Genomic DNA, 25,792 nt, shown 5'->3' on the forward strand with positions numbered 1-25,792 from the left:
GTAAATCAGTGTGATTTATTTGTTATGGTGGTTTCTGTTGGTGTGGGATTAGTATATGAATTAAACACACGCGGGGCTTAACACCTGAATTGCTTCATCTGAAACAATATATATATATTTACACAAACTTTTTGTTAATCTGTGTTAAAGATTGCCATTAAATGAAAGACCCAAAACACAGAAGCCAGATCAATCGTATTACAGCAGTGAAATAAAACCAGAGATTTAAAGCGACTGAGACGATGAAACGGAGACAGGAAACGAGATGTGAGGAAAGAGCGAGAGATTAAACAGGGTGGGGAGAAAGAAAGGAAAAATCTTTTCAATGTGCTAATTTCTGTTCAAACTGTGCAGCGGTTCTGGACTCTGTTTTGTGGATGGTTATAGCCAAAGACAGAAATGCAGAATGAAAAGAGGAAAAAGTTCAAAGTGTCTCTCACAGGTTTGGAGACTTGAGCATATACAGGCACACATGAACAAACACTGCTGTGTAAACGAAGATCGAAACGGGCAGAACTGAAACCAACAAACCAACATGAATAAAAAATATTGTTTTTCTTTTATGTTACATCAACATTAATCCAAAGGTGAGAAAGAGAGTACAGTAAAAAAGATTATATGAATAAATAACGAGACTTTTGTCATCTCAAAAATCACCTGAAAAAAGCTTTAACATGCATAAATGCATACAGTTTGATGGGTATTATATTTTTTGGTGCTTTAATTCTTTTATCCTTTTATCCCCCTTAATGTCACCATCTCCTTCAGAGGTTAAATGGGACATTTCACAAGACTTTTTTTAAGATATCAAGTGAATCGTTGGTGTTCCCAGAGTACATTTGTGAAGTTTTAGCTCAAAATACTATATAGCTCCTTTATTATAGCATGTTAAAATTGCCACTTTTTAGGTGTGAGCAAAAATGTGTTCATTTAAATGCAAACGAGCTGATCCCTGCACTAAATGGCAGTGCTGTGGTTGCATAGTGCAGATTAAGGGGCGGTATTATCACCTTCTGACATCACAAGGGGAGCCAAATTTCAATGACTTATTTTTTTACATGCTTGCAGAGAATGGTTTACTAAAACTGGGTTACTGGGTTGTTCTTTTTCACATTTTCTAGGTTGATAGAAGCACTGGGGACCCAATTATAGCACTTAAACATGAAAAAAGTCAGATTTTCATGACATGTCCCCTTTAATAGTTTTAGTGTAACCATAGAAGAGAAAGTTTGAGAAAATAGAGCTTTGATAAAACTGCAGAAATTAGGAAAAATAGGAAATAGAGGTCAAGAGAATACTTTTTCAGTTTTATTCAGTGTTGAGGAACATAAATAATATACTTCAGAGACTGTGTGTGTGAGTATGGTAGCTGTTCGGTGAGTAAATGTCTTGTACATGAATCACTATGAATTACTAAACAGCTATTATCACAGTAAACATACATGAAACACTTTCTCAAACCACACACACATTCACATTTTGACAGCATAAACACAGGACTTGTGTATGTTCAAAAACTTAAATATTTATGTGAACCTTATTTTTGCTCCGAAATAGACATTCACACACCTGCAAACATAGACGGACAGGCCGCTCAGACACCAAATTACCTATAAACACACACACGCACGCACGCACGCACGCACGCACACACACAGACAGACACACACACACACACACACACACACACACACACACACACACACACACTGTTGCGACAGGTATGATTAATGAGCATTTGATTTTCAAGGGTAAATAAATAAATGCATTCAGAATGCTCGGGAGGTCAAAGGTCATGAGTCACGGTCAATGACAATGTCACTGTGATCATCAGTGTCAGGGTCATGACCCTCACATGCTTGACCAATCGCTGCAAAGCATCACACCCTTTCTTAACCACAAACTAGGACAGTACTGGCTGTGTGCTTGTTATCAGAGCTCTTACAATTATAATTTCCAATAATATTTATATAAAGACCTTATCATGGTTTTGTGTGGTCAAATTACATCCTTAACCTCAGAAAACAGCAAAGAAAGATAAGAACTCAGACTGATCGGTAACACGCCTGCTTCAGAAATACTTTCCACATAGAGGCTGAACATAAAAGCACTTAGAAATATAAGTAGAGTTCATTAATAATGCTGTGTCAAGCTCACTCTTGAGTTGCTGCTATAAACCAGTGTGTAATAAGTGGCCATAAGCCATAAATACACTCTATCCTAGAGACTTCTACCAATAATCTATCTGTCATCAGTTCTTATGTTAGAAACATACACACAAAGGCCCCTGAGTCAGTAGGCCTCTTGAGATCTCCAGTCGACAACATTTAAAGTAAGATTTTCTGTAAACACATTCATTATTTCTCATTCTCTTAGCAAACAAGCAGTACAGTTACAGATGCACAAGTACAGTGTATAAAATCCTTGGTCGTTGAATGTGTGTTTTTATATTATGCTTGCGTATATGCATCTCACTAGCTGTTTTTGGCCTGAGAGGAAAAGCTTAGAGGGGGAAAGGGCGGGATGGCAGTTTTTGCTGAAAATACATGGGAATATTCTCAAAGAGCAAATAAAAGACACTGCATGAAAAGAGGTGTATCCGTACTAGGAAACTCCTGTAAACACCACTGATTTTCGGATGTATCTACTAGTTCCACTGAGGGTAAACTTCTAATTCCACCAAGTTAGGAAACTCCCGTAATGATACCAATTCGGATGTATCTTGCTGATGGGATATTCCTGTGGTATATGCAGCCATTTGTTGCCATGGCAAATAATCCCATTGAAGATTTTGTCAGGGGACATTTTCACACCTGCAGAGGTACTGGGATTTCACACCTTTGCACAATTCTAGTGTCCCCATTGGTGTTTAATCTCAACACTGATTGGTTGCTTTTAAAACCCCCTCCCAAAACTCTGACAACTATTGGGACACAACTTTGAAACTTTCCAGTTGAGATCATTTGATTGGTTACACTTTCTATTAAGCCCAACCCAAGCCCTCATAGCTTAGTGACTTGATTGGTTATTTGCCTGCTATGCAGATAGACTACAATCCCCCCCACTATATATATATTCATATTCATCCCAAAACCCTTAAAAAAAAAAAAAAAAAAAACTTGAATTGAGTTTGAAATGTTTATTTAATAAAAAACTGAACAATTCACAATTGTCACAATCACAAAATAATATTATACACAAATATTAAAAGTTGCATACATAAACAATACTATTTAAACTCATAAATATACAGACAGAGAAAGCAATATTAGAGTAAAATAAAACAAAATAAAAGCGACAATGAAAACTACATTCAAAGCAGTACAATGTAAAGTAGCAGTGGTGGCTCGTGACTGCTCATTCGAGGGGTGCAAATTCAAAATAAGTGTTCGGAGTGTCATGTGTGTTGCTTGTGTTTTTAAAATGTGTTTGTTGCTTCATGTAAACCATGTGCATCACGTGTTTAGTCAAAACACGTGATGCACATACACGCAGAACACATATTTTGAAATTGGGAACCACACAAATGACTGGCTATATACATGTTGTGACAGACTTTGCATCGAGTGCTCACAAAAACAGAAGTCACCAGCTGCCACTGTAATGTAGTAAATACCTAAATAAAATGAACAACAACTATATTGATCTTGCTTTAAGAAATCAGTCCTACACTGCAAAAAAATGACTTTCTTACATAGTATTTTTGTCTCGTTTTCAGTAGAAATATTATTTAAATAAAATGCTTTTTCTTGATGAACAAAATGACCTAAGAAAATAAGTCTAGTTTTAGACAAAATAAATAAATGCACACAATTTAAGTGAATTTGTGCTTAAAACAAGCAAAAATATCTGCCAATGGTGTGAGAAAAAATCTTACGTTTTCTTTTTTCTTAAAAGCTTAATTCAAGCACAATTTTCTCACCCCATTGTTAAATGTTTTTGCTTGTTCACGCACAAATTTACTTAAATTGTATATTTTTGTCTAAAAACTAGACATTTTCTTAGGTAATTTTGCTCATCAAGAAAATACATCTTGATTTAAGAATTTTTAGTTTTTCTACTAAAAACAAGATAAAAATCCTTAGTTAGAAACTGATTTTTTGCAGTGTTGATTCAATTGCAGAGCTCTGTCTTGGAATTATTCAAGAATTTCTCACTGTAAAACCTAACAGTTAACTAAACTTAAACCATTTAAGTTTTAAAACACATGGATTTGAGTACTGTGAACTTAAACAAATTGAGTCACATGCAGTTATGCACTTATATTTAAGTTCACACTAACTAAATATAAGTGCATAATTGCACAAGACTTAAGTTCACAGTACTCAAATGTATGTTTTTTTTTTTAAACTTAATGGGTTAAGGCAACCGATTTCCTTAAATGGTTTGAGTTAAGTTAACTGTTAGGTTTTACATTGTAAAGCATATATTTGTCAGCAAACGTAACATTGATGCACCCTCATCTGGACAGACATCTCTTTGGAGCCCTTTGGAAATATAAAAGTACATATAAGTATTTGGCATAATACTAATACACATATACGTATATACATACACACACACGACAAATCAAATGACATAGAATTAAAGTTGTACATTTTAGAAAGTTTACATTAAACCAGTGGTTCTTAACGTTATTCCTGGAGGCCCACTGCCCTGCATGTTTTGTATATCTCTTTTATCTGACAGACGTAGTTCAGTTCATGGAGATCCCTTCTAATGAGCTGATGATTTGAATCAGGTGTGTTAAATAAGGGAGACATACAAAATGTGCAGAGCAGTGGGCCTCCAGGAATAACGTTAAGAACCACTGCATTAAACTGTACAAAGATACAACAATATATGATGAAAGAACTTCTTAATATACATCTTCTTACTTCATTTTCTGTGTTGATGTCCTCAGAGTCTCTGTGTTGTTCTGCAGCTTCATTACAGTAGGCTACTTCAATATAGTTGTCTATCAAACACAGAATAAAAAAATAGAATCACATACATCATAACACATCTATTAACTATTTAACCTCTTTAATTTAATAACTTAATTATTAAACTTACATCATTTTGGCCAGATTGCAGTGACATCAATTTCTTCAGTGTCTGGATCAGTCTGATGTTTTAGCTTTCACTGTTACTTCATTATATTTCTCTGGCAAACACAGAATTAAAAATTAAAATCACATATCACAATACATCCGTTTACTATTTAACATGTTTGATTTTAATTTAATGTAATCATTGAATGATTAAACATATATCATCTTTACTCAGAAACCTCTTCATCGTCCACAAAGTTGACCACAGTGTACATGACCTCTGTAAACACAAACATGAATAGACTTCATATTTAAAAAGATGAAGAACAGCAAACATATAACGTTTAAATATATTATGACTCCAAGCTTCTTTACAATTAGCATCTAGGTTCTCTTAAAGTGAAGCTGGCTTTGTTACAAATCAATATAAAGCTATTAAAACAGTCTTGAAAAATAAGCAGCATCTACCAGAACTGAATGAGCTTTTAAAACAACAAAAGATAGTCTGTATCATTTAAAATAGCAGAGAGACACTTGCTAGCTGCTAACATTTCAAACAAACGAGTTACTGTTGTTTTGTTTGTTTTAAGCAAATAACGTCTCATCTTGGCTTCTTTAAAGTTTTGTTTTTAAAAATTTAAACATCGAATTGATTCTTTTAACAGCCCGGTTTGAATGTTACTTCGCGTATTTTTAACCTCATGTTTACCGCTGTGTACCACGTATAACCTTAATGTTTTACTGTTTGTGCTTTAAATTCAAACAGTTCTAGTATAAAGACAAAAACGAATCATAGTAAATAACATAATATGAACAAATAGGCAACCGATCAGCGCGATGCAGACAAATGAATTAAATCAAACTTACCTTACTGTTAATGAGCAAACAAACAAGAGACGGAGTAGTCCAGGCAGTAACGGTTCGCGATTTGAATTTTCCGTCAAGCCCATAGGTTGAGCAGTCGCACCTGAAGGGTGGGGGCAGTCAGATGAGTGGGTGCAGGTGCATTCTGGGAAATGTAGTCCTTTTCTTTAATATACTTTTTTATAATCCGCATTTTCACACTATGCATTGTTCTTTATACTTGATTATTAATACAAAATAAAAAATATTTTTATAAAGTTTATTACGTTTACAAAACATGTTTAGTTGACAAACATGTTAACAGTTTTTTGGAATGATGCTCAGATTTTCTTAAATTTAAAATCTTTGTGAATCAGCACCTTCTTGATGAAATACAAAACTCTTTAAACATGCCTCAGGAATTATCTCTGGGTTTAGTGGATTAACTGCTCATCATTGGAAACATTGAACGTATACCTAAATGAATTCTTACTTAAATATAAGTAAATATAAACTAATGCTGAGTTAAGACATGTAACTTACTGAACTTACTTAACTACAACATGAACTCAAATTAATTTATTGTAAATGACTGCATTAACTAACAATGAAAAACATCATGTTGTAGTTAATGATGACTCTTCAATATATGATTAGGATATGCTGTAACTCAGCATTAGTTCATGTTAAAGTAAAAATACATGTATGTCTTTTTTCACTGTGATATATTGACCCTTATTATATTATAAAGTCCCCATCTTTTTTATTTAAATTGATTGATTGAAGACAAACATTATAATATGTGGTCTGACTTTGTGCAAGCATGCATTATCAAATGCTAAAAGTTACCTCCTCAGATAGACTAGAACATTCATTGGTGCCCGAACATTTTCCTTACAAGGGCCAAACCTGACTGAGGGCCGTGGGCCAAAAGTAAATGTTGTTGTGTTATATTAAAATTAAAGTTGCCCTGATAACCCCTAATTTATAATTTTCTAATATTTTAAAAATAAATAAGCAAACATTACTCTGTTTATGCATAACTAATGCAGTTTTATTTTCCAAGGCTTTTTGTAGAAAAAAGAAATCGTTTTGCCAATCAATTTTAAATATCCTTTTCTCTGTGTGCCACTGCCGCAACCTCTTCATTTTTAGCCTATAGTACCCGAGTTCATTAGGTTTCGTGATGCATTTTATACACCTTCAAGTATGCATGAAACATAAAAAAATTAAAGGTCTTTTGTGGGCCAACTTTGGGCACCTCTGGACTAGAAGTACAGTAGCTGACAGGTATCTGCAGATATGTTTACCCGAGTTTGTCAGTCTGTTTCACCCAACATGTTTTGCATCCACATGTGAAAGACTGTCTTTTAGATTATGGACCTGTCTATTGATATTTTTGTTTCTATTTTAAAAGATTTAATGAAATGTTGGGGTAGAATTATAATAACAATAGAAACAATGAACTTCAAATCATGAGACATCAGCAAAAATAAGCAGCTTTACATTTCACTGACTAATTTATCAACATCCTAGCTAGCAAAAATGAGTTACATGATGTCATTTGAACGGCTTCTTTTAAACGATGTATGCAGCATTGAGACATACGTGCACAATATTCTGACCTAGGGCAGTTGGAGACATGTTTTCAAAGTGTTGGAAATATATATTCTGAAATAACATTTGTTGCATTTCTCTTGAGTCAGAGACATAATTTTCACACATTAAAATGGTAATTGTGTCCATTGAATTTTAGTTATTTTGAATGATGCTTAGTTTCTTAAATAGACTAATTAAATTATATTAATAATAAATATATTTAGAAAACACAGTTTTTATGTACCACAATACTGTATGTGCTGTCTTAAAGAGACATGGTTAACCCCCCACCCCACTCAGCTCTGAAAACAAAGAAGACACCTCTACCTGTGGGTCATTAACATATAAAAAGCCGTTCACACCTCACACCCACCGCTCCTCACAACCAGCCGTAAGGATTCCTGGAAACTTCCACCAGTTCCTTTAAACATCCACAAACGTAAGGTTTCTGGATGTTTCACTAGTTTACTTTGGTGTATTACCTTTCCAAGCACTCTGCCTCAAAAATCTGGCAAACCTAAAGTTTAGCAGGGATTTCCCATTCCGTATTTGTCCGTATACAGCTCTTTTCATGCAGTGAGACTAATGAGAAAAAGAGCAAAAGATGAGAGGGAAATGAGCGTCGTGTCAGAGGTCATGGTATAATCGAGACTTTCGATTTCAAACAACCTTTTTCCTCTTCCAGGGATCAAAGGTCAAGCCCCAGTAGGGTTTTGGGGTTACCTCACCATTGCACATGTACACAGCAGGTGTTTTACGCATAATTTTAATGTAATTTTGTGTTGCGATTACAGCCCTCTTTTCTTCTCTGTCTGGTCTGAACCTGTCCAAATTCCAGGTAAATTAAAAGATTGTTTGAGAGCTACAAGGGAGTAACAAATAGCGACTAGAAGTTTTTTTCAGATGCACTCAATTACACTCTTAAAAATGCTGGGTTTATTTTTAACCCAGAGTTGGGTCAAAAAAGGGATGAACCCAACCCACTGGGTTTTAATTTAACCTATACTCAGTTATTTGGTTTGTTGCATCAAATACTGTATAAAAAATGTCTGAGTTGATTTATCCAAACTTCTGGGTTTGTTCCTTTTTGACACAAAGCTGGGTTGAAAATTACCAAGCATTGAATCTTATCAAAACCATTTAGCTCTCTGAGCACAAATTTAACTCAAAATCTAATTTTACAATGGGGTATCAAAAAAGTTAAAAAAATATATTTATTAATGAAAGCGTGTAAAAAGAATCAAAGTAAGTTACACTCTGTAATGCAGTCCTTGTCTTTAGTATTTATACTTAACTTTTAATAATTACATTCATTAGTGTAAAGTCATGTTGATAAAAAATATTAAGCATATTAATTGGTTTTTTCTTTATTGTAGTTCTGACAATATACTGTTAAACAATTTCTAAAATGTTAACTGAACCATTGAGATTAAAAATAGTGATCAAGAAATTGATGTGCATGAGGAATGTTTTTAGCCATTAGCCTACTTGGCACACTAATATGTGCTATGTGTCAGTGGTCTATAGAGAGTAGGCAAAGAAAAATTTGGAGAGGCTAAAGCCATTCAAACAAACACGTGCACACACACAGACGCACCATCTCAAATTTGTTCTCCCAGCCCACCAACATAATCGCTGTCAGTCTAAATCATTGCCTAAATCCTTCTGTATATTTGGACGTGAGTTGCTGTGTTTGGACATGAAATGACTGAGTACCCTTTGCAGACTTTAACTACACAAAATGTCCCTGACAATATATTAAACGTTGTTAATAGAGGTCTTACTACTCCAGACCGACAGTTTGCACTTGGCACACACTCGGCTTGTGTCAGAAATCTCTCCCTATGTGGTATGCCAGGCTGGTCCGGACTGTTAATAGCCTAATTTACGTGGTATTAATAAGTAACTTTTAAAAACACAAGACGTACTTTTTTGTACTTTCTGATAGCAGCATACCCTCTCGCGCGCTTTCTTTTCCGTTGCTATGACAGTAAGTGCTCTGTAAATGGCATGCTCACGTCATGCATCAATGACGTCAGTGGTTTTCGGCGATTGATTTTCATGATCAAAAGATCCCGCCGCGTCTAAACGCTCACAGAATAAACGGGACCTCTTCAAACCTCCATGGCAGAGAAACAAGTTTTACAAAAGACACATTTTGTGCCTCCTCCCCAACGCAAAGCACCGCATTAGGCTAACCCTTGAGTTAATTAAAGTCCACAATAGGCTACAATAGCGCCAAGTAGTAATGGCAAATCAAGAGAGAGAGAGAGAGATGGGTTTATATTTTTGAATCAAAATACAAAAATAAACGCAACATAAAACCCGCGAATAAACATTTATTTCTATTTATAAGACTTTAGGAATAATTATGAAAACACTTTGATAATAAAATAAGGCTGTATATATTTTAAATAAATGATATAGTTTTTTTATATTAAGTCGACATATGAGCAAATACATTTTTTAGTCATGTTTAAATGTTGTTTGTTCAATCCCAGGTATCATGCTTGAATGCACTAGCTAGCCTAAGTCTATAAAAGTCTTCTAAATGTAGACCTAATGTAAATATTCTAATGTTAATGTATAAATAGTCTTTTTTTTTGTAGTGCTCATTGTAATCCTCTTCATTATGGTTTGTTGGTCTAGTGGTGCTCTATAAAACTGATTTTTATAATATTATATTTATATTACTAATAGTCTATCGTACAGAAATTAACAATTTCACTAAGCTGTGGAAGTGAGAGCGAGCGCCGACCCGTTTGGGTATTATCCGCGAGGCTCTGAGAGGGCGGGGAGGGTGCTCAAGACAAGACTACCGGACTCTGAGACTTGCGAGTATGAGAGAGAGAGACAAAAAGAGAGAAACTTGCGCACTTGGACTCGAGTTGTATAGTGTGGGAAAATATCGCACACGCGCGCGTCTTGTGCTTAAACTGAGACCTGACATCCCACACGCAGGTCCAGCTGCGGATGTTCAACATCTGTTTTGTCTGGAGTTGATTCCACTTTTTATAAAGGGAAAATCCGGGAAAATTTCCATCATTAGTAAAAACTAAAGAAAGGTTCACTAAGGAAACAGTCCCACTTTTGAGTGTTCCACACAGAATGGATTTGCCGGTTCTGGTTTTAGCGGCGGTGGTCCTGTCTTTTGCGTCCAGCACTAAACTGAATGTGCCGCGCCTTCGACTGTCATATAAAGGTAAACTGTTTATACCACCTTTATCAAAACGAGTTTGATTTACCTATGATTTATAAGTCTTTTTAAAATGGAACATGACTTAAATTATTTGATTAATGAACACGTACGCCTATAATTATTATGGGGAGGATATTGCGTATTTTTTACAGTTTGATGGTTAATTTTGATATCGCTATTTTTCAGTTTATTGTGTATATGCATAGCCTATAGGTCAATATCATATATAACGTAGCCTACAGGTGGAATTCCTCTTGTTTTTTTTTTCGCATTTGTATTGCAGTCATCCGATACTGCTTTTCACATTTTTTGAACCTTTAAGCATCTTTAGAATAGTCTCTTGGTGATCTTGTCGAATATAAATGTGAGCGCCCTGTTGCGCGCGATTATGCATTGCCGTTAATTGCTCCGTATAAACTCAGGTGTCGCCGCAGGTCTTTTCACACGGTAATAAAAACCTACATTACACATTGCGGGCTACTGTTTTACCTTATCTCAACTTTGGAATGTACAGCCCTCTATATCATAAGATTGATTAGGATGAACTTTGCTTAACAGACATCTACATAAAAAAAAAAACACAAAAAAAACATCTAGGTAAATAATAGGAATGTAAAGCAGTAGCTAGCCTATTTATTAGTTATTAGTGTTCCGTTAGTTACTTTCATAAATGATTATAAACCGGGGCATGCGTAACTGGAGCGAATCTATGTGGAATTTATTGCGGTCATCTAAAATCCCTGCGCGCGTGGAGCTCTGATTGCATGTAATCGTCCTGTGTTCTCCATGGACGCATTGTTAACCTTGATAACGATCAGCCTGCAGGTTCGTCCAATTGGACTTCATGTATGTAAATTGTCACTGACGGATTTCCAAACGGGTGTGCGTCATACGCGCCTACATATTGAAAATGGTGAAGTGCGCACGCACGCATGCATGCCCTCATCAAGCTGTCAGATTTGTATGGATTGGTCTGGAGGGAGCATGTTGTGTTTTGAATGGGAAATGAGGGACAACCTATAAATGCCCGCAGCAGGGCCATGTGTGTGTTTGTGTGTGCGAATCTGTGGTAGGCTGCTTTGGTAGGTCACTTATGACCCCTGGTCTGAAATGTGTGCGATGGACACACATACACAAACACACACACTCTCCAGACCTAAGGAGTGCTGAAAAGCAGTTTTTCCCCTCCTACACTTTCACACCCGCATGCATTGGCACACAGTCTATTTTATGGCTGAACATGCACACAGGCACATCGGCTGGTGTGTTTGTTTTAGTTTACATGAATGAATGAATGAGATTGTTTTTGTAGCGTTGCCCAGATGTTTGTGCAGGGTTTGGGCCTGGCTAAAGAATCTGTCACCAAAATAATGTTGGATGATTCTTTGTTCTCCATGTTTTCTGTTTCTTTCACTTTCTCACACTCTCTAAATATTCTTTCTGGAAACATTTGGAAAGGTTTATTTAGTAAAGGAGATCCAGCTGACCCACTCTAATGACAAGCCAAAGTTTGAGAGAGGGAATGCCAAACAATTTACTGTCTGTAAAATGAACGTACTGAAAGCGATGGGTGGCACTATAATTGTAGATCTGCAGAAGAATATAAGTATGTGTTTGACTGGGAATATAAAAATGTGAATTATATGCACTTTTAGCTCAAATAAAAAATAGACAGATAACAGACACATTGTTATAAGAAGCTGTTTCCACTTTGATTCCACTTGATCTAAGCTTTTTTTGTATGTGTATATCCTAATGTTCCCGGGTTAATTTATTGTATGAAATATATAATACGAAACTTCTGCCTTAAATAAAAACAGTTTATGTAGATGTTGCCGCATGAATCACATTTTAATACAACGTTACCATTTATTTTGCAATTAAGTTTATCTCACATACATAAAGGACAGTAATAGTATACACATAAATTGTACTGGTGTGTGATAGGACAGAATAGATAAAATAGAGTTTGGCAGTTTTATACTCATATGTCACAGCTATTGATAAAATTAAATGAAGGCTTAGGGTTTAGTACAGTACACACAAGTCCATACACACTCCCACAGATACAGTAAAATAAATACATGCACATAAACAAGAGACAGGAATACTTTAACTGTGGAAAAGTATTTTGTATTCATTCATCTGAATACAAAACACACTTTTCCTCCATCCATGTGGCGTCAGTCAAGAGTATCTGGTGTAACGTTGCAGAACAATGCAGTATTGTGGCTGTTTCCTTTTGAGCTGAGCGGAGCTTGACATTTAACGCAATTAGGTCACAAGCTCTTGAGTTGATCACATTCACTGATAAAATGCAGAACAGCTGTTGGTCACTTAAACTGTAATTTGATTTTTTTAACCCCTGAGCTGATGACCATCATGGGAGTTGTTACAAGAAAACATGTAAACTTAATTGTATCCTTAATGCTTCCAAGCACATAAATCCAGCTGGCACACAACAAAACTGCACTCAAGAAAACATATGGAGATACGGCTGCTTAAAGAAGGCATGGTAGTAAAGGACAAAGAAAAGAAATGTCAGAAACTATAGTGAATGAAAAGAGAAGTGATGTGATTGTTTAGCTAAAGTGTTGACAGGAGATGGAGAGCCAATGAAATTAATTTCACCCATTGTCACTTAGATTATCCATGTGGGAGAATTTCTCTTTCTTTCTTTCTTTCTTACTTTCTTGCACACAAGTTTATGAGTCTCTGTGCGTAGCCATAACAAGGCGTTTTGTCTAGCTGCTGGAGTCTCATTGTGTTTGTCTGTGTACAGAGGGAAAGGCAGTGACTCTCATGGCTGCTGTCCAGAGTGGTCTATCTAAACCCTCACGTTCTGATTCTTACTCCGGGGAGAGGGGGGATCAAGAGAGGCCAGGGTGGAGGAGAAGACAGAGGGACTTAAAGAATGAGACTGACAAAAGGAACGCTGAGAAAACAAGCACAAAAACGTGGGATTGAATGGAAGACTGAAAGAGGGTTAAACTTTAGAGCTTTTATTAGTTTACCAGTAAAAGTCCGATTTGTCTTGCAGTAATTTTCTGACAACTGATGATAGACAGAAAGAGGGAGATACTTTTTTTGCATTTACATGTGCTGTAGAGTAATATGTAGCCTATGTATTGTAAGGCATAATGTATAGGTAGCAGGTGGTTATCGCAGAACTAAGCCACGACAGTGTGATCAGGACCCCGACACGAAGCTGATGGTCTTGTATTACAATGAAGGGTTTTTTTTCACGATAACAACCTGGTGCCTGTACATTATCCCCCTTATTACACAGCTATTTATCTCATAAGTAAGGTAAGGAACATTAAATATTAATACAAAAATATTTTATTTGCTAATTTTTAACGAATGCAGACCATTCGCGAGGAAAACGCGTTTACTTTCGGTTTAAGATAAGACAACACGTTCAAATGTGTAATTCACCACAACAGCAAAGCAACTTTGCACGACCAACCTTATCCCGCTGTGTGTGACCCACAATTTGCTCCTGAACCGTAGTTTGAAACTCCCTCCTTTTTTCTGGACCTTGGATGTTCTTTATACAGTGTTGATGGGGAACTGGCTGACTGTTTTTCACTTACTCATTATTAAAAGACACTTGAAACATTTTAGACTAAACATTTAGATCAAAATGCTTTTAAAACACAAATTTAGTTAACATAAGTGGGCGCAGTAAGATTGAACACGCGATGAAAGATTCACCTGCTGCGAAGTGTTGACATAATCTGAATAAAATTTGGAATCTGAGGAGGTGAAACACACTTTCTGGCAGCACTGTGTTTGAGAGGGGCGTTGTGTGTATTCTCGGTGCCTGGGGAAGACACCATGAGATCTTCCTGCATGATCAATTTCATCTCCCCTAATGCTTGCTGAACCAGCCAATAATCCATTAGTTCCATCACACAACTGCTGACAGATGCAATCCAAAGCTTGAACCCCATACTGATCACAGACAAACAGAAACATAAGTGCATGAGAAAATATATGCATTTTATTAATGTACACAAAAGCTCAAACAATGACTCACTTTTAATTAATACAATAAAATACTCATATGTCACTCTCCATGTCCCTTAATTTATCTATTGGAGTTAATTGCGTAAAGGCACACAATCCCAGATTAAATGCATTCCATAAGGCAAATGGTATGGACAGCTGTAATGCATAATGCTCTATACATTCGCATTCACTTTATTACCAAGGGGCAAAAATCTAAAAGGTACAACAGATGCCAACACACATGTGTGTTATTAACAGTTGTTTAGAAAGTTGGTGGAGTGCCACTGTGTGGAAGGCTTGCTGATGAGAGAGAGAGAGAGAGGACAAAAAAATTTCAGCAATAGCATGTGCCACTGATTAGAATGCAGACACACCCTATAAACTGTGTTTTGCATTTATCATGGCGCACTTTTATAGCCTCTTTCTTTTTCTTTATATATATATATCTGTGTGTGTGTGTGTTTCCCTTAATGATATGCACACTTTTATAGCCCCTTTATTTTTTCTTAATATATATATATATATATGTGTGTGTGTGTGTGTGTGTGTGTGTGTGTGTGTGTGTTATAATTATTATAAGCTAAGTCATTTAGGAAGCATGCAATAGTTTAACAGTTTGCTTCACCAGATGTGTGTCGTAACTACTTCATTCCAACATTACGTTTTAGGTCTGGTTTCCAAAGGTTTACTCATCTACTGGCACACTTGCAGGGTCTTACTGTCACACACACACACACACACACACACACACACACACACACACACACACACACACACACACACACACACACAAGATATGACTACAAGTGTGTGTAGATACATTGTTTCTGCCAAACTCCTGTGTTGTGTCATTTTGTAATTTTATTAGGTTTAATTTAATTAAACTAGTGATTGTGAGTTGTTATTCTTAAAAGCGAAGATTATTTAAACAGCTTTATGGGAGAGACTGCGTAATCTACACAACATCATGCCTCTGGACAGCTTTTGTACAGTACACTCTCAGAAATAAAGGTACAAATGTTATCACTTGGGTGGTACCTTTTAAAAAGGTCCTAATATTTACCAAATTGATAGAGATATGTACCTTTGAGGAACCAATATGTACCTCTAAGGTACCAATGTGTCCATTTTAGGTACCAATATGCACCCTTAAAGGAGAAATATCATGAAAATCTGACCTTTTCCATGTTTAAGTACATAGTTTTTCTATCAACCTAGAACATGTGAAAAAGATCAACCCAGTAACTTAGTTTTGGTAAACAATTCTCTGCAAGCATGTGAAAAAATAGCTCATTGAAATTTGGCTCCCCTTGTGATGTCAGAAGGGGAAAATATCGCTCCTTAATTTATTACCACCCTATTATCTATGGGGTATGTTGAGCTTAAACTTCATATACGTACTCTGGGGACACCAAAGATTTATTTTACATCTTATAAAGTCTTGTGAAATGTCCCCTTTAAGGGACAAAAGTGTACTTTTTGAAAAGTACCACCCCAGTGGCAACTTTTGTACCTACATGTACCTTTTTTTCTGAGAGTGTACAGGCATAAATACAACTGCTAGTATTTGTGACCCTGCCTTTGAAACCGCTAAAATAATTTTTTTGTAATTTACTGTTTTCTACACAAAATCATGCTACAGTATATGTAAAGAGCATTTTATGAAAATATAACCTTGGAATTTTAAATATTCACAAAGTAAGGATAAGTCAAAGATTGAAATTGAAGTGAAAGTAATGCTTGACATAAATATTTACATAGCCTGAATTTTACGGGCAGGGTCACATTTGTTTAAAAGAGAAAGTACTTGCAATGGTGTCACAAAATAAGCTTCTTCGAATCACACTCGTAAATTTGATAAATAAGGCATTTGGCTTTTTTTGCTTAAAAGCTTTTGACATATTGTCTCCTTCACCTTATAATGTTTCTGACAACACCATACAAATATTATGCTATGAAACATGTGATAAATGTAGATAAATGTGTGTGCAGATTTGGCAAAGTGAAACATGGCCACTTTTCCTAAACGTGCTGCAGTAATGTGCATATGTGGGTTTTTGTATCAACGTGCATGTGGATAATAAGGACACATTATCCAAGAGGGAAACAAGAGGGAAGTTAGGGAGTAATTGATCATATCTACAAGAGACGGGGAGGGAGCACTACATTTTGTTGGATGTGGTGTCTTTGTTTTGGTTAATTGTCTTCAGATGTTTTGTTTCACTGGGGACACAGGGTTGATTCATGAATGGGAAAGATATAAGATCATCTACCACACCATTGGACTCTTCGAGCAGGGCACTATATCACAGATCATTCAGGAAGGCCTTGTACCCATGGGAGAAATAGTGTTTGCTAAATGACAGACAAACAATGATCTGTAACTTTGTGTTTGTATGGCTTTTGTTTTGTAAGGATGTGTTTGTCTCAATAATTTTTATATTATGACACTGTATTCTGGAAACTAAACCATTGAAAGCTCTTATAAATAATTTTATTGTAAAATCTTGCATGCAATATCGCTTACACTAATAAAGAATTCAAACAAATCTTCAACTTTGGAAAAAGGGCATTTAAGGTTTATATCAAAACACCTCACCCAATTTTAAACTCGAGAGGCCCAGAACAATGTGTTTTTAAACTTATTTCCAGCGATAGTAAAAAGTTTTGGGCGAACTTATTCAGTTTAATTGATTTGTTTGGGTGTGCATTGTGGTTGTTGCACACGTGTGTTTATAATTGTGGTTGAACACTTGGCTTTGTTGTTTGGCTTCTGTTCATACTGTAGTCTTTTCAGCAGCGCCCTATTAGCGGGTTCAGATGTGTGCCGCTCCTCTCAACAAGACCTTATTCCACCCTCAGAAGATCCTCTTGTCTGTCGGGTCACATGTTTTATTAGGGAATGTGAAGGGAATGTTGAGTTGTACTTTTGGATACATGAGAAAGATAGCAAGAGAATGTACGCGTGGAGGGGTCAGGTTTTGCCTGAAATGTGTGATCTACCTCAAGGATAAAAGCTTAATAAATAAAACTCATTTATAGTAGTATTCCAATAAAGCACAATTCGATTTAAAAGAGAGAGGAGCAGGAATGGGTTTAGTTTTGAATCCCAAATTTTTCCTAAAGAATTCCCTGGCAGCAGAGCAGTCACCAATCACATTCCACACGCTCCAAATTTTATTGTGCTGATTTACGAAAAGTGGGCTTTTTCTGGATTTCATTAATGCCCCAAACATTCTCTCAGTCTTAGAAAAAGATTGATTGTAATTTTTCTGTTGAAATGTGGTTTTGGTTGTCAGGCCATTCATAATTCATATCTCTCTATCTCACTCTGTCTCTTTCCCACAGATCTGCTGGCCACAAACCGTACAGCAGTCTTCAGCGGTTTACGTGGTGATTTGCACTTGTCAGCTGTGTTTTTGGATGAATATCATGACAGGCTTTTTCTGGGAGGAAAAGATGTTTTGTACTCACTGAGACTGGATCATACACATGATGCTAAAGAGGTACTGTATATTGTTACACACGCTAACACATTGTGCAGGGCTCAACAGTAATAATGGCCTGGGGCCAGTGTTACAGTGTTTGGGGCCAACTGACAGAATCGTCTAGCCAGTGTAAATTCATTAATCTTATTCAGTGCATGTGCTTTTATGATTTACAAATGTAAACATTTGGTTTCTGTGATGTATTGAACAGTTTTTGGCAAGCTAACACAGAGGTATATGTGTTTGAATTGCTAGAGGTGCTTGTGACAGTTTTGAAAGCATCAGCAAAGTTTATTTAAAATGACAAAAGCAGTAATGTTTCGCATCGTAGGCCAACGTTTTTCAACAATAGTGTGACTGTCAAGAAGTGAAATAATAGTATACGTTAACAGATTTTCATAGCATATACAAAACTATTTTTTAAGTAACAGATTTAGGTTGATGCTTTTGTTGTGTGCCAGCTAAAAAGTAAAAAATGATAACTTCTGGACTAGTGTTACTGTTAAGACTTGTTGTGATAAGGTTAAGAAAGCTGTCAGGGATAGAGGTCTTAGATTCAAGAAAAAAAGTGCAAGTGATGATGTTGGTGCGTGTTGGAGAGAGTTGCCATGTTATTCAGTCTGATCATCTGGAGACTGTTATCTACATACAAAGATAAAATCCGCAGACACTTACATGTGCTGACATATTTTACACATGATTACAAAGAGAGTACGTGAGTAAGAGCAAGAAAGACCAAGAGAGAGACAGTAGCATGATGTTACGAGACTGTCCTCCAAAAAATATCGACATCATAGGTCGTTTGTGCAAGCACCTTATTACGACGTAAAGTGACGTATTACGGGTTTAGTGTCCTCTAGCGGTAGTATTTCATACAACCTGTTGTTACGTTTTAAGGTTTTTGCATTATACATCAGATAAGACACATTTAATTTTATGAATTTGTAAATGTAGATACGGTTTCATAAACATTTATGGTTTTAAAGATATTTTGGAGGATCTAACCCCACTCTCAACCTTACCCTAAACCCAACCACTTCTCAACCATATAAAACAGAACACGTAAGTAAAAGTACAGTCAGGCATTTATTGCATAAAACAGTATAAAAGTATTACAAATAATTAACGTTGCAAACCTTGCGAACTGAAGCCATACGATTACTTTATATGAAGAACTCTTTGATCAAAACGCACAGTCAGATCTCATTTAAACATAAACCAGCATGACGTAGTCGGTCACAAGAGCCAATAGCGCTTCACATTCTTAGCTAACGTAATGATGCAATTGGTCACGAGATACACGAGAGCCAATGCCTTTTTACAATCATAAATGACGTATAATCGCTTTTTCTGGCGGCATTTTTTGAATCCGTGTATACCGAATCTGATATTTACAGCGGATTGACATCACTTTTGCATCTTTTCTTCAAATAAATCGATCGATTGACCTCGGTACACGTATATTTTTAAAAAGTTGTGACTGTTTTGTATGCTGTGTTTATATCATATAATAAATAAATGGGTACGTTATTTGCCGTTAATCCCTGAATAGTGTAATGTGTAATAAAATACAATTCATCCTGGTGGTTTAAATTGAAAATCTTATCCCAGTACATGTCATCATAGCAAAATAACCCCTCCAAAATATAATTTTTTACCCTAATAAATTAAGCTTCACTTGCTGCCGGTAGAGGCGCTAATTTAGTAAATGCATCTATTGGTCGTATTTTGTGAAATGGACCAACGACCAAAGCAATCGTATGATTTGGAGCATATTTGGATGTTATTACACGACTACTGTATTTACCTTATGTTATTACCGTAACTTATGTTATTATTATTTAAGTAGCTCAAGGGATGTTTTACAGCCCTTTATTACAGACAGCAAGTAGTGATGATGATAGTATAATCTTTTGGTTTGTTACTTGTTTGTGAACTACCTTAATGAAAGTTTCTGTGAATATGTTTTGACCCGAGTCACTGGAGCAACAGGCAAGGTATGTGTATGTTTGTAAGATCACACTTTATGTCTCCAAAGACCTTATCATTGTGTGTGGCCTTATTAACAAGAAGAGGAAGTGTATTGCCATAGTAACAGACATGTGGGAATGCCTGCCACCTTTTTAGGGTATGACCTTTGAACTTTGGCCCAGGAATAGACAATTTTTGTTTGGTTAGATCCTTATTTACCTTGTTAAGCTTCTAATTCGCCACCTACCTTAGCATGTAAATAATTTGAAGTTATTTTAGTGTTATTACAATGTTATAAATCATTTATACTGCAGTGACAAAGCTACATTTATTTCTGAATAAAGTATTTAACCCTATGACCACAGGACAAAGAGGTCAACACAAGAGGGAATATGTTTGTAAATGTATGTGTACCACAATTCTTCTGGGCAGATTTTAGCAGTAAAATTCCCACCTAAAATAAAAGATGCCACAAAAATCAATCATGTTTCTCATTGAGGGGAAAACATTAATCAACCCTGATCAGACTTCCTTCCCTACTGAGCATGTAGTTACTGTTAACTAGCTGTTGTTTTTCTCTGAAGAATGATTAATCTTAAACACTTTATATTTGGACACTATATATCCGAAATTTTCTATTACTTCCTATACCTTCTTTCCCTATACTGTGTCCCATAAGTGTTTTTAAAAATAAAGATGATGACTAATTTGGGAAACAGGAAAAGCCTTTACGCAAAGGAAGCATGCTGGTAATGTAGTTGATTCCAGGTTCCGATTTAGACAAATGTCAAAACATGTAAGAGAGGTCAAGAAAAGATAGTGACTCACTAATGATTTAATCACATGAAGACTGGAAAATATCAAATTTTTTCTTTCACATAAGCTCACAGACTCAGATCCTGATTGAATTGAACAGATGTCAGGTGCAAATCTTTGTTTTATTTGCTTTACACTGTTTGATTTATGTTACAGCCAGGCAGGGGTACTTACACTGGAAATTAAGTTTATAAGTAAAATATATTGCAAAATATTACCTGTTTATTGCAAAAATTTAATTTGCTTTATGAGAAACAAGGACATTTAGGGTTTTGATTAAAAAAGGCAACACATGTCATATGGTGCAGCAGTCCAAAAACAAACAAATGATTTCAGGTTTTTATTAAACATTTATACGATAAACTGGCTCACACAGAAAGGCTGAGGTCATAACAACTTAATACTTTACTGTTAGGCTGCATGTAACTTATACTTAAAATATGATTAACATCAGGGTGTTTTATTTTAAGGGGGTCGCACACCGGACACGCTGTTCTAAAAAATTAAAACACATTGTTTTCTATGAGTATACGCACAACGGCGCCGACAGGTGGCGCCTGTCCGCGGCGCCCAGCTACAACTCAGGAAGTTGCTAAAATCTCTGTCGCACGACAGAGCGCCACTCACATAGTTTAACATTAAATAACATCATATTTGTCCCAAATCATTAACGATTAACATTGGCTGCTAACGTATATTTTGCATTTTGAAGTAGACGCTATCTGACTAAGCTTGCGCTATTTAATGTGCACTTCCGGTGTACAATGCCTCTGAGTTGTTGTAGACGCGACTGAGCTGCACGTCCGGTGTGCGACCCCCTTTAGATGTTTGCAGAAGTGTACAAACAAATCCAAAAATCCCTGTGTGGTCAAAATGTGACAGCATTTGTGTGCCATATCCTGTGACACATGGGAAATTAATGTGTCAGGATGTGCAATTATGGCATAGATATATTGATGACAGACTTTTTATTGCCGCAGACTTGAGAATATAATTATATTTTATTAAATAATTACACGTCACAACTGGTTTTTATTGGGTTTTATAAATCGGTTGCTCCTTAAATCTTTTATTCTTGACACTTGCAGGAGCAGCAAACACTCTTTACCTGTCTGTTGTCTATTTGTGTTGTTGTCTGGCCCGTGGAAATGTAATTGTAGCAAGTAAATGGGTCTGGGTGTGCCATAGTTTAAAATTTACGATGACGAAATAAATCTCATATATTCTTTCTCTTTATCTGTAGATTCATTGGCCATCGTTGCCTGGTAACCGTGAGGACTGTATTCTCAAAGGGAAAGATCCTGAGGTGAGAGACTTACAGTCTGTTTCTGCTTTTACCAAAACAGTGTTTAAGTAAAAATGGGATGTAGATCTGTTCTTGTAATGATAACAGGAAAAATAAAGAAATTAAATGCAACTCGTGCTAAAAATGCCCAAAGGACCATTTCTGAAAAAACACAAAAAATACACACACACTCAAAAGCGGGGTCCATGTGTCACGGTTTTCAAAGATTTTTTGTGAATCAGATATATTTCACACCAGTTCTTCCTTGAATATCCTAAATCCAACAGATGATCACAGAAATCCCTCAAACGATTTTTATTTTAGAGAGGTTGGCTTATGTGATTTATTTCACATTATGTTTTGTTCTTTCTGGAGGTTTGAATTAAAACATTTGTCTATCTTTAGCTATATTATGATGTATTGCAATTGGCTAAAGCAAACAAGGCAAACGCCCATAAAGGAGAACTGAAGCACTCACTTATTATTGTCTTGCTTCCATGTGTACGTGTGACTCATGAGTCCTTCAAATCACTAGTAATGATTGAAAAGAGAAACCACAAACCATCTGCATGCTTTCATTTCTTTATGCATCTTTACTCTTTCTTTCTATTTTTGTTTCTTGTTCTTTTTTCTTTTTATGGTCTATCCATTTTGTCTTTTATCATTACAAATAAGTTAATTATGAGATAAATTGTTCCTGTAACTAATGGTGCACATGCACACACCCACAGCATCTGCTAGTGTTTTACTCATAAAGTGGAGACATAAGGTGTCTCCATGGTAACATGCTCTGGTGACTGTCCCGAGTCCCAACAGCATTGTTTCATGTGACAGGTGAGTTTGATTTCACAGCAGTGTTTTAATAACTCTGTGTGTCAGGGAATTGAACAGGATATTTGTTTTTCATTTAGGATTCAACTGGTGAAACATTGAAACAACACAGTTATGAAATGAAATGATGTGCCAGGGAAGGCACGGTGGCTCAGTGGGTAGCACTGACATTACAGCAAGGAGTTCCCTGGTTCAAGCCCCGGCTAGGTCAGGTGGCTTTTTTGTGTGGAGTTTCCCTGTCAGTGTGGGTGTACTCCAAAAACATGCAGGTTAGGTGAATTGGAGATGCCAAATTGCCCCTTTCCCAGTGTGTGTATCAACTTTTGTGGATTACCTTGGGTATAGATTAACCAGTTAGATGCTGGAATAGCGTTAAGAATAAACAAACAACATTTAATGATGTGCCCAGAGCTCATTCACTGTTCAGTTAAACACTCCATATATTCATGAAAAATATACCAGACTATGTTTTAATGTCATATTATTTTTAAGTTTTGAAACACTTGATTGAAATGTTCATTATGATCTTAAACTCTAAAGGTATTTAAATGTTTGAAATGACTTTGTACACAAAAAAATATAATTGGGCAAACATATTCATTTATTTCATTAGAAAACAAAAATTGTATTAAAAATATTTTAGAAATAGATAAATTGGAAATATTGAATTAAAACAGCCAGTAAGAGCCCATGTACATAGAAAATCTTTAAATATTGTATAAAGAACAGTGAGGAGCTTGATAAAATGCTAAGACTGCAATTTTGCAAATTATAGGCAAAGGGAGGCTACTTTAAATATACTCAAATATAATTTTGAATTTTGGATACTTTTAGTCAAAACATAATGCCTATAGTTACATTTGTGCTATTTCATATTTATATAGTTTTGATGAGTTTGTTGTTATTCTAAAATGTAGAAAATATAAATAAAAAGTGGAAATATAGAATGAGTAAGTGCTACAAACATTATTACATATACATGTTGATATTACCCCATACCATGCTGTAAAAATTTTCTTTTTTAAAAAAAACACATCTAAGAAAGTAATGTGAACCATTTCTACAGCAAAACTAAAATACAAGTAAATACTCTCACTACATCTTCCCACTTTAAAAAAACATTTTCCCACGGCTGTTGACTGAATTTTCTTTATCCTTTAAATTCTGTCCTCAAAATTGTGGAAAAAATGATCAAACAAATAAGATGCATAAAAACTAAAACATATTCATAGAATTTTAAGTTTGACTGACATTTTTATGACCTTTATTGAACCCTATCTGGGGAACGTGCCTGGCACATTGTCGTGCTGAATCTTTCTCTCTTCTCTGTGGCTTAACATCTGGTCATAGTTTGAGCATCTGCCTGCATCTTGTATGACCTTTGACCTTTCGTTCATTATGCCTCACTGATTTTGACCCTATCTAGTCAAAGAGGCTGTACACAGGTGGCCACAGTTAGAGTGTGTACATGTTGACCGTGTGTTCTTGTACATTTGTGCGTGAGTTCTTCCTCTTTCTGGACCCGACGGCAATTGAACCATGAGATCTTTTCCATGCTGAAGGCACTGATTGGTCTCAGTGATTTGTTTTAAGTGGAGATCATTTTCCTGCAGTTTGCTATCGCTCTTCCTCTGATCCATAAAATGTAGCTTTTCCTGCCTCTCTAAACAAATACTCGAGGGAACTAACAGTCAGACTTCCTTCATACAGAAATCTTTCTTGATAAGAAACTGCACGTGTTGAGTGCATGAGCGGGCTTTTATAAAAAACACATTATTTTCTGCTGTGCGTTTGCTTTATATTTCAATAATTTCAGCAGCTGGTTATAATGCGTGAAGCTATAGTGAATCTAAATTCTCGTCTCTCTTTCGTGTTGTTTATTTGTTTGTTACAGACAGAGTGTGCAAACTTTATACGATTGCTGCAGCCATTCAACCGCACTCATCTGCTGGCCTGTGGCACCGGAGCGTTTCAACCTGTGTGTGCGTACGTAAATGTCGGACATCGCGGAGAGGTAACAAACACACACAGACCCTCACACTCTTACTCCCCTTTCACACATTGTGTATACCCACCAGGACGATCTAATTTGCTTATTTAGATTAGAGACCAAACTGTTTAAGGTCAAAGGTTAAACCACTAACAGGTTGACCCTGAAGTCAAGAGGTGGACAGTAGTTAAGTATTTTTACTTACATTTTTTAAGTATACCTATTTTATCATGGTTTTTCTTTGCAAAACATTCATTCCAAAGCGTAATATCATACATTTTACTCCACTACATTTCATAAATACAAGTTTTTATTTTACATTTAATATTTACAGTAAGTGCATAAAATTAATTTTCACGTAATTAGTTATTAAATACATTTTAATATCCAATATAAATAAATAAACAGTATGATTCTATGCTTTAGTAGTGAAGTAAAAAAAAATTGTACAGATGCTCGGAAAATTTAACTTAAATACTTAAGTATTGTCCACTTCTAGTCAAGACTAAATCATGAGGGAAGAGGCAAAGCACATTCAGTAGCAAAAAATCTAGTACAATATGTCTGTGCCAGCATGGTCTTGTTTCTTTTAGGGTGTGTTTGCTTTGCTTCCCCATAGGGAATCTCAGGGCGTCAGGGATGGCTGTCAAATACAATACTACATTGTGCATTTTAGGAACTGGCACAGTTCAACAGGGGTTTAATGTGTCTTATAGTGGGCAC

The 25,792-nt window shown here is 35.9% G+C and overlaps 1 protein-coding gene and 1 long non-coding RNA gene across 2 annotated transcripts in view; one reads left to right on the forward strand and one right to left on the reverse strand.

The window, feature by feature from the left end:
• Window positions 1-4,419: 4,419 nt before the first annotated feature.
• On the reverse strand, window positions 4,420-6,099 carry LOC135730039 (uncharacterized). The gene is made up of 5 exons (XR_010525845.2): window positions 5,901-6,099; window positions 5,265-5,313; window positions 5,056-5,146; window positions 4,878-4,957; window positions 4,420-4,487 (listed from the first exon to the last, which is right to left on the reverse strand). It is a non-coding gene; the product is annotated as an uncharacterized lncRNA (long non-coding RNA).
• A 4,208-nt stretch (window positions 6,100-10,307) lies between these two features.
• The window catches only part of sema3bl (sema domain, immunoglobulin domain (Ig), short basic domain, secreted, (semaphorin) 3bl), a 28,771-nt gene continuing 13,286 nt past the window's right edge, over window positions 10,308-25,792 (forward strand). Inside the window, exons 1-4 of the mRNA XM_065247119.2 lie at window positions 10,308-10,677; window positions 18,037-18,194; window positions 22,207-22,269; window positions 24,974-25,093. Of these exons, the coding sequence (XP_065103191.1) occupies window positions 10,584-10,677; window positions 18,037-18,194; window positions 22,207-22,269; window positions 24,974-25,093 (435 nt within the window). The 5' untranslated portion in view covers window positions 10,308-10,583. The remainder of the gene's footprint in view (window positions 10,678-18,036; window positions 18,195-22,206; window positions 22,270-24,973; window positions 25,094-25,792) is intronic.

This window comes from Paramisgurnus dabryanus, chromosome 11 (genome assembly GCF_030506205.2).
Source record: "Paramisgurnus dabryanus chromosome 11, PD_genome_1.1, whole genome shotgun sequence".
NCBI classification, from domain to species: Eukaryota; Metazoa; Chordata; class Actinopteri; order Cypriniformes; family Cobitidae; genus Paramisgurnus; species Paramisgurnus dabryanus.